Raw genomic sequence first — 9,240 nt, forward strand, 5'->3', positions numbered from 1 at the left:
GATGTCCCTTCGAGTAAAGGAGGAGCTGACATAGAATAATGAGGAGAATATTATGTTATTGACAAGTTAAACAAGGAAAAAGAAAGAAGTTTATATTCCAGAGAGGGGAAGTGATAATGGTAAGAGGAAGAGAGGTTTGCCTCTTGTAAATGAGATGATTTGAAGCGAAGGGGTGGTCCACTATTTATAGAAGGGAAAACATCAACCCTTAATAGGTATGATGAAAATCGGCCAGTTCGACTGAACGGGCCAACAATTTGTTTTATCGACAATAGGTTATATAAGATTCGGCTTCCTGATTTAGGGGATGATGAATCAACCCGTACATTATGTCAGGTTGGGTGTCCCGTCCTAGAAGGCCCTCTAAACGTTTTGAAGTTAGGATGAGTTGCTTATGAGATCCTTCTAAACATTTTGACTTTAGGTCAAGTTAAACAATATGACTTTGGAGGCACTTCCGGACATATTGAACGCCCTAATATTAGGCCATACTAAACATCAAGACACTAGGCAGCCCTTTCTGAACATGTTGTACACCCTAACGTCAGCCTATACTAACATCAAGACAATAAGAGACCTTTATGAACTCGAGGTCCAATTAGGCTGTTTTAAGTAAATGTATTTGTTTATCTTTGATAATAAACCTACCCACGACATTAAGACCCTTCGCTATGGGTGTGGAAGGGGGGCGGCGAAGGAGGCACGTATGGCGCGGAACATCGCCGAGGGGTGAGGTCCAGGGGCGCCCGACTTCACAGCGACCGACGCCTTTATACCAAATTTGTGGGCCCTCCTCATTTTTCTCTCTCTTCCTCTCATACACACATATATATACACACACACACACGCACACTTTAAATCTTAATAAGGTGTTATGGAGAAGAGCTTCGAAGACGCGATTTCTTTATGACGATGACATGACACTGTAAATGGGGCATCGATGCCCCCTATCATAGAGAACAACCTAATGGCTTGGTTTATTATAAAACAATAAATAGATTAGCACATAATTATTATTGTTTTCGTGTAAGGCAGACGCACGTTAAGGGTTGTTTGTTAAGATCACACGAAAAGAGGTTGAAATAAAAATATATATAAAAAAAAGAGCATGGGAAATGAATAAACAAGTAGAAAGAAAGTTAGGAAACCGAGAGAGAGAAATGGAGCAACCCATCGACTTGTACAAATGAAATAATTGAGGAAATAGAGCTACTGGTCGTGAATTTTGTGATGAATTGTAATTTGATCTGAATCTTCTTTTGGTTGTGGAATTGAAAGAGGAAGAGATAAGAGATGACGGAGGTTATACTCCATGTGTATGATATAACGAATACTGGTTCAGACAATACTAACAACACCATCCTTCACATCAACAGGTTCTTCAAAGACGGCATCGGTCTCGGCGGTATTTTCCACAGCGCCGTTCAGGTCACTCTTTACTCTAGGGTTTCAGTTTCTGTTTCTAATTTCGTTTGTTCAAAGTTTTACTTGGTTAACTTAGTCTTAGAGTTGATTATTAATTATTAAACTATATATGGAAGTTAGTTCTCTCTTATTATGATTATGTATAACAAGGCAATGGAGATAGAGAAGCATAGTTGTCAAGGCGCTTAAAAAGCGAGGGCCTCAGATAAGCAAGACACTTAGCGTCGGCATATATGTTTTAGGGTTAGTTTGGGATGATTCCAGGCCATTTTTGGATGTTTCAAACTAGCTTGCCCGGAAATTTGCAAAATATTACCGGAATGTTCAAGATTTGGCCTAATCTCACCGAATGTCGAATTCTGACCGTAATCTGGTCAGAATCTCGCCGGAGGGCCTGGATGGCAGCAAGGCCTGCGCCTCACCTCGTCTGAGGACCTATAACCCTAAATCTTACAATGGCAGTCTGCGAGTGTAAGGGTTTGTCGGGTTGCAGCCCTTGGACAGTTGGACATAGGTTAGCTTGGACAGTTGGACATAGGTTAGCTTAGACCAAAGTCACCAAACGACATAAACCCCTGCCCCGTGTTCGTTTATTTTCTGCATATTGAGTGCATGTGTTTTGACTGTTTTCCGTAACTGAGATCCTAACAGCATGAAGTAATGTTGATTGTCGAACTTGGTTGTCTCTTTTTATTATTCTGTATAAGATTGTGGAGAGTGGAGACGAGGGTGCTTCAGTTTGGGATGAAAGCCCTATATAAATTATAAATTGTCATTACATACATGAGTAAACATTAGCATTATGCCAATATGAATTACCTTATTGATGACACTTTTGAGAGTCATTATTCTAGCAGCCTTAAATTTGATTATCCAGATATTGTATTTCTTCTATTCCACAATGAACGCCAATCTTTAACATGTGCAAATATCAACGAAATGTGTTTGTTATGACAGGTTTATGGAGAAGATGAATGGTCATTCGGGTTCTGTGAGCAAGGCACTGGAGTTTTTAGTTGCCCTGCTAAAAAGAACCCGATGTACACATATCGTGAAAGTATTACACTAGGGAAAACAAACTTAACCAAATCTAAGGTCAACCAGATCCTGAGGGAGCTTAGCAGAGAATGGCCCGGAAACTGTTATGACTTACTGTCAAAAAACTGCAATCACTTTTGCAACGACTTTTGTGAAAGCCTTGGTGTCTCTAAACTTCCAGGTTGGTTTATCACTTTCTTTCAAAAACCCGCAACCATTCTATTTATAGATGATTTTGTACTGCTATTCAGCATGTTCATATATGAATACGATTTTGTGTTGATCAGGTTGGGTGAACAGGTTTGCTAATGCTGGTGACACTGCTGTAGAAATAGCCGAAACCACAGCTATGCGGGTGAGCATTAGTTATGTCCTGTGTTATGATATTATTTTTGTGTTTATGTGCTAAATCTTTTTTTTTTTTTACCTAACTAGCTTTTTTCTATCAAATGATTATAGTTTAGACAAGCTAAAACAGAGATTGTGACGGCTAGCAAAGTGGCATATCGGTTTCTTTCTGGCATCACTTCAAAGAATAATGCCACTCCGGATTCCCCTGGTGATACCAACAGAAGCAACCCCAGATTCCAACAACCTGCTTGGTTTAAAAATCTTGTGGCTGCTGGAGCAAAACCATCGACTAGTGCTACACTTGAAAATGGAGACGACCAAGTTCAGAAACCACTACTGCCAAGACAAACGGCATCCCCAAGGTCACGCGACATGTAAACATTTGGTACTGATTGTAACTTGTGTACTAGTTTTATGGACAGGATAAACCTTCTTTCGGTTTGTGTGATTTGCAACTGTTTTTTTTTCTTCTTTTAATTCATGCACAAATTCGTTTAAACTGAATTCTTTCTTGTATTGCTAATTCTCCTACTTTTGCTATTCATGAAATGCATATATACTGGTTTTATTATGATAACCTGATATAAACCTAATCTCGTGAATCGAAGATTCATATTTGATTGCAGTATGAACAAAAGGAGCATAGCTGCAAACCATATGTGTTATAACATCAAAGCTTAACTTTCAAATCTGTTATTTAATATTATAAATAAAAAAGCATCACTCTAGTTAACAACAATTTCAAGAAGAAACAAGATCAAACGAACAAACTGAATTCTTTCTTGTATTGCTAATTCTCCTACTTTTGCTATTCATGAAATGCATATATACTGGTTTTATTATGATAACCTAATATAAACCTAATCTCGTGAATCGAAGATTCATATTTGATTGCAGTATGAACAAAAGGAGCATAGCTGCAAACCATATGTGTTATAACATCAAAGCTTAACTTTCAAATCTGTTATTTAATATTATAAATAAAAAAGCATCACTCTAGTTAACAACAATTTCAAGAAGAAACAAGATCAAACGAACAAACAACGCAAATTCATCAAGGTTCACTTAAATACACACAAAACAAACCAACACTTGAAGAAGCAAACATTCACCCTCTGAGCATTCTATTGAAAACAAAGGCATTGACACCATCATCTGCAATTTGGAGTGAAGAAATGGCTTCTGATGCTTCCCAATCTCTCTCCATAACATAAGGTGCCTGAACATCGCTCACATAATACCCGTACCCATTCCACTGGTGTCCAGATGGACCGGATCCATCACAACAATCTCCATTCGAAAGATCAGTGTGTGATGCCATTCTAGTATGATTAAGATCACATGATCCCCACGGATACCATTCTTGAACACATGACTGGTCTGATTCTTCACCAATTAGAACCTGCAAAGCAACCGCCTCGGCTATTGCAGCACACTCTTCATCCAGCCTCTGTTGCTCTTCTTTCTTCTTTTGGTTCTTCTTTTCAAGCTCCGAAATAATGGCTGCGGATGCTGCAAGGGCTTTCTCCAACCGCCTTTTTTTCTTCTCGGCCTGTTTGATACGGTCCAACTCGTCTTTCACTTGCTTCTTCTTACCTTTCCTCACACCAGATGGTGCTTTACCACACTCCATTATATCTTAATTCTATAAAAACTAGAACTTTTTTCAACACTAAAAAGTAAAAAACATCTATGATTTATGATTGTTTATTTCTTTTGCTATCTAAAACTATGAACCGAAAGACTAATAAAAGAACGTAAAGGTCACTCTTTTCCCCGCTGCTACACCCACTCGGGTCTGAACGAATACCTCATTTTACGAATGCTACATTCCCACACGGAAAGAACGGGAGAAAGCGTAATTAAACATCGACAGCCCATTAAACCACCCCTTGGCACCATTCTGTCTTGATTTACCAAAGCCTTGTGTGTAAGCACAAATCTAATAAATAAGTAACCGAACAACGAATATTACTCTTGTTCAAATTCACATGGCACAATAACCTGAAAGACAATCAGATCAACACTATCAAAGATGTGAAATAGTCAAGGTCTTAGGTGCCGATTAATCGCTATATGATCAAAATCAGACAAAATTGAGAAATTTATATATAAAATTTGGTATATGTATGTATATTTGAAAAACTACATATAAAGTTCCAATCCTATTAATTCCGATTAAACGCTAGTCACCTCCTGACATCGGAAATAGTATACAATTGACACATCAAGAACACAATAACATGAATTCTCACCTATTTGTTGTAATTATTATTACAATTATGATTAATTTAAGGGTGCATATAACTAAATAAGGGTTATTAACCGACAGAATTGAAATCAACAATTGGGTAATACGAGAACAGTAATCAAAACAACGAATCGAATAAAAGATCCGTGAAACGAAAGCAATCAATCATGGAGTCAATACTAAATTGATGGGAATTAAATAATATGCAATTGAATTAGAATTGAAGATCAAACAAACCTTGGTAAGAAGAAAGTGAATTGGAATTGGGGGTTGGTAGTTGGATCTGAAGATGAAACCTAAGCAAGAGGAAAGAGCAACGTAGATGTGATGACGATGATGATGATATTATAAGGCACGGTCGGTCACATGATATCATCGACAAATTGGATATGTCAAGGGTAAATCGGTAATTTGATATACCTAAACAAGCGTTAACATTACGCCGTTAAAAGGGGGATTAGCAAGCCGCTGGGTGATGGGTTTGTGACCGTTGGATGTGTGTAAGGTTAACGCCGTTAGGAATTCTTGTTCCGTTAAGTCAACTGCCAATGTAGCTTCAAGCTTTGGTTATGTCCTTGAAATACTATTTGTATAATAAGTTTGGTGAATAACAACTAATGTTAAAAATACATGTTGAAGGAGGGATGGATCATGCGATAAGTGATATTAGAGCGAGAAGCGCGAGAAGTGAATCTTAAACATTGAATACACAAATCAATGGTCTAAAACAGAAGATGGCATTATTGTAAATACTTTGAATATTTGACCAGGTGTTTTGGGCTTAAAAGGGTAAAGTTGTCAAAATGGTGTAGAGATAGACTAGGTAACGTATGTGAACCCTTGTTTCACTCCCAAATCTCTTGACATAATTCTGCACGAAATCCAACGCTCCATATGAGATTGACACAAAAAATCGATGAAATTAAACCATGTAATTCTAATTGCTTGTGTATAAGAAGCAATCGTCCATCTATTCCTGTAATCAGCATGTTCTGAAGCATAATTGGGATTTTTTTCCTACAATAACCGAACCCTACACAAGAAATTAAGGTATGAGGATAATTTCTGGTGTTTGTTTCAATCAAGGTAACATATAAAAGGATGCATACATTCAGATTTCCTTTAGATGTTGTTCATCAGAGTGCCCTTTTATAATCACTTTCTGAAGCATAATTGGGGTTTTAATAATCACTTTCTGAAGCATAAATGAAGTTTTAATAATCACTTTCTGAAGCATAATTGGGTTTTTTATGCTACAGTAACTGGACCCCTACACAAGGAATCAAGGTATGTAGGATAATTTGTAGTTTTTGTTTCAATCAAAGTAACATATAAAAGAATGCATACACTTTGATTTCCTTTATGTTGTTCATCATAGTGCCCTACACCTAATTATTTTTTTAATTTGTTATTTTTGTTCAATGGAGAGTAAATTTTATTAAAATATAATGTGACATATTCCTAACATTAGGTGAATCTGTTTTTTTACAAGGATTGAACATATGTAATTGTGTTATGTAGTTAGTAATATGTGTTGTGGATGTTTAATTCTTGAAGAACATGCATGTGGGGTAAGGTCACCATGCTACAGTATTTGTTGGAGGTCATGTTTTTGTTTATTTTCATGTTTAGGTTTGCTTTCATAGTTTATACATCTTGCTGTATGGTATAGTTAGTATTAACTAATGGTTAGACCGTTAGACCAAGTGTATAAATCTTGTTTTAACTTTGTATTTGATGCATAATGTAGGCTTGCTATGTGTGACTATTTGTTAAAATGAAGTGATATTAAGTAATTTGATTTTCATGTAGATGTGATTTGATTTTAGATAACGTACCTACATGTTGATGTATGTGCCTACACATGTACCTGTATATTGATGTGGGTACCTACATCATGTATGATGAGTATAAATTGATGTAGTAAGTGTATGAAGAGAATATATTGATGTAGGTACGTGTGTAGTTGCGTACATCATGTATGAAGAGAACATATTGATGTAGGTAGCTACACATGTACCTACATGTTGATGTAGGTACACACGTACCTACATCATGTATGAAGAGAATATAGTAAGTGTTTTGATTTTCATCTAGACGTGAACACCACATCCTTTTTCTTGTAGTATATATTGATATAGGTAACTACACGAGTACCAAAGACACAAGGTTGGTTATTTTAACTGATTGCTTGTTTTTTCAATCAAAGACTTATATAACGACATGCATCTTCCTTTTTAACATATATTCATATTTTTATTTTTTATATTGAATGTAATATTTAGTTTCAATGGTGAACTAACATAGATTCCTACACATCTTCCATGATTGCAAAACATTTTCAGATTGACAAACTATACTTAATATACAAAGGTTAATATGTAGCAGCTGCAAAATCATTCTATGCATAATAAATTAATAACTTAATAGCATATACTAATTTTTTTTATCATTTGCAGTGGCATAAACATTAGATAGGTTCTATACCTAATGAGTTACATTTTCAATTTTGATTGATGTATGGTAAAACACATGCTACATTATACATGTAGTTTCAGTTGAATAAATAGTAGTATTGTTGGGTAATATAATTGTCTTTCCAAAACTTTTGCATTAGAAGTTAATTGATCATGCACGTAACTCGTATTTAATACAATTCATATATTTATATTTTAAAGTATTGTTTGGTTGTAAATTACAGATTTTTTGTTATATGTTTGCCAATGGAAATGTGAAGAATGCAGACTAGTCTCGATCCCGCCAGAAAAAATTCCGGAGGTAATTAGCTTAAGTTTGATTTGTAGGATTATATGTAGAATTCGTCGAGTAAGTGAGTTTTTTGTTTGTTGGATGTGTAGGAGATTATGTGTAGGACTTGTGGAGGAAAAGAATGTTTTGCTTGTTGGGTGTATTGGAGTTTATGTGATTATGTGTAGGATTTGTGGAGGAAATGATTTTTTTTGTGTGGTGGGTGTGTTGGAGATTATGTAATTATGTGTATGGTATAAAAAGAAGTTATCTATAATTGAAGATTTGTGTGGGTATGCTAATCCGGGCACCATCTTAGTCACTGCACCAAAAGGAATATAAAATAAAGGATCTAGTACTTGTAGTTGCATGATCAACCCGGGAAAAAAATCTGCAAATAGAAGCAAGAAACCAAAAAGATTGTAACACATGTGGTTTAAGTATGTTAACAATCTTGATTCTCGCACATGCAAGAAAAATAAAAGAGAAGAAGATAACGAAGAAAAAGAATCAATCGCCATGTAATTAAATTGTTCTTATTTAAAATAGGTTATAGTGTTTAGGCCACATATTTAAGTGTTTATTATATTTAAAATGTGTTACAATGTTTGGTGTATTGTAATTTTCATCCCGGCATTTCATTTTGTGCAATTTAAAATATGTTTCAATATGTTTGGTCCCTTGTTTTTGGTGTTTACCATTATCTTAATTCAAATAAACATTCACCAATCGTATTCATACATACCTACACAGATCTTAGTAGTCTATGTAGGCTGTAGTAGATTACATGTTGGATACAATGTGCATTTTAGAATGCTGCTTACTTGTGCATTTTGTACATAAAACCAATAACCCACTAACATAATAAAAAAAATGCATAGATCTATTCACTAACTTAACTCAAGTCTGCATGCTGTGTAATTCCAAACAACAAAATATGTACACACTAGTTAAAAAAATGACATTCTCAATAACAACAATTGAATTTTTTTTATTTAAACACGCTAAATAATAGAGATCAATCAACAGAATCGGAGAAAAAATATCGAACGGTTTTGATGCCATCTTAGTCTCACCGTTATTTAGGGTCCACTTAATTTAGTTTTTCACCATAGATAAGCTTCTGTAGGCTGTGAAACCTCTGCCCCATATGTCGTTCATTCTGTTTACAATAAAAAAAACTTATTGAACATTAGATCATACACAATAGTACCGAACTTCATACGCCACTCAAAATCAAAACGTGATAAACATAAACATTACAGCCCACACATGTTTTCAGAAAAATACCAACAATATATCCTACACATCCAAACATACCTACATCACTTCTTTTACAATTAATATTTAAACATAATATCTATTATACACACCCAACACGCAATAAGCATTTTCTAAAAACTAACATAATATCCTACACATAAAAA

At 35.3% G+C, this 9,240-nt stretch overlaps 2 protein-coding genes and 1 long non-coding RNA gene across 3 annotated transcripts; 2 read left to right on the top strand and 1 right to left on the bottom strand.

Moving 5' to 3' along the window:
- The first annotated feature begins 1,293 nt into the window (after positions 1 to 1,293).
- On the top strand, positions 1,294 to 3,436 carry LOC143591231 (uncharacterized). Its single transcript, XM_077071501.1, has 4 exons — positions 1,294 to 1,428; positions 2,383 to 2,644; positions 2,751 to 2,818; positions 2,923 to 3,436. Exons 1-4 carry the CDS (start codon positions 1,294 to 1,296, stop codon positions 3,190 to 3,192), a joined length of 735 nt encoding a protein of 244 aa, XP_076927616.1. The 3' UTR covers positions 3,193 to 3,436.
- Positions 3,437 to 3,762: 326 nt separating this feature from the next.
- On the bottom strand, positions 3,763 to 5,485 carry LOC143592981 (uncharacterized). Its single transcript, XM_077072748.1, has 2 exons — positions 5,303 to 5,485; positions 3,763 to 4,818 (listed from the first exon to the last, which is right to left on the bottom strand). The coding sequence occupies exon 2, from the start codon at positions 4,445 to 4,447 to the stop codon at positions 3,923 to 3,925; it is 525 nt and encodes a 174-aa protein (XP_076928863.1). The 5' UTR covers positions 4,448 to 4,818; positions 5,303 to 5,485; the 3' UTR covers positions 3,763 to 3,922.
- Positions 5,486 to 5,881: 396 nt separating this feature from the next.
- LOC143591240 (uncharacterized) lies at positions 5,882 to 7,819 on the top strand. Its single transcript, XR_013145624.1, has 3 exons — positions 5,882 to 6,115; positions 6,325 to 6,352; positions 7,767 to 7,819. It is a non-coding gene; the product is annotated as an uncharacterized LOC143591240 (long non-coding RNA).
- Positions 7,820 to 9,240: the final 1,421 nt, after the last annotated feature.

This window comes from Bidens hawaiensis, unplaced genomic scaffold, assembly GCF_021521415.1.
Source record: "Bidens hawaiensis isolate Kalapana, Puna unplaced genomic scaffold, B.hawaiensis_p1.1 tig00001685_1, whole genome shotgun sequence".
Classification (NCBI taxonomy): domain Eukaryota; kingdom Viridiplantae; phylum Streptophyta; class Magnoliopsida; order Asterales; family Asteraceae; genus Bidens; species Bidens hawaiensis.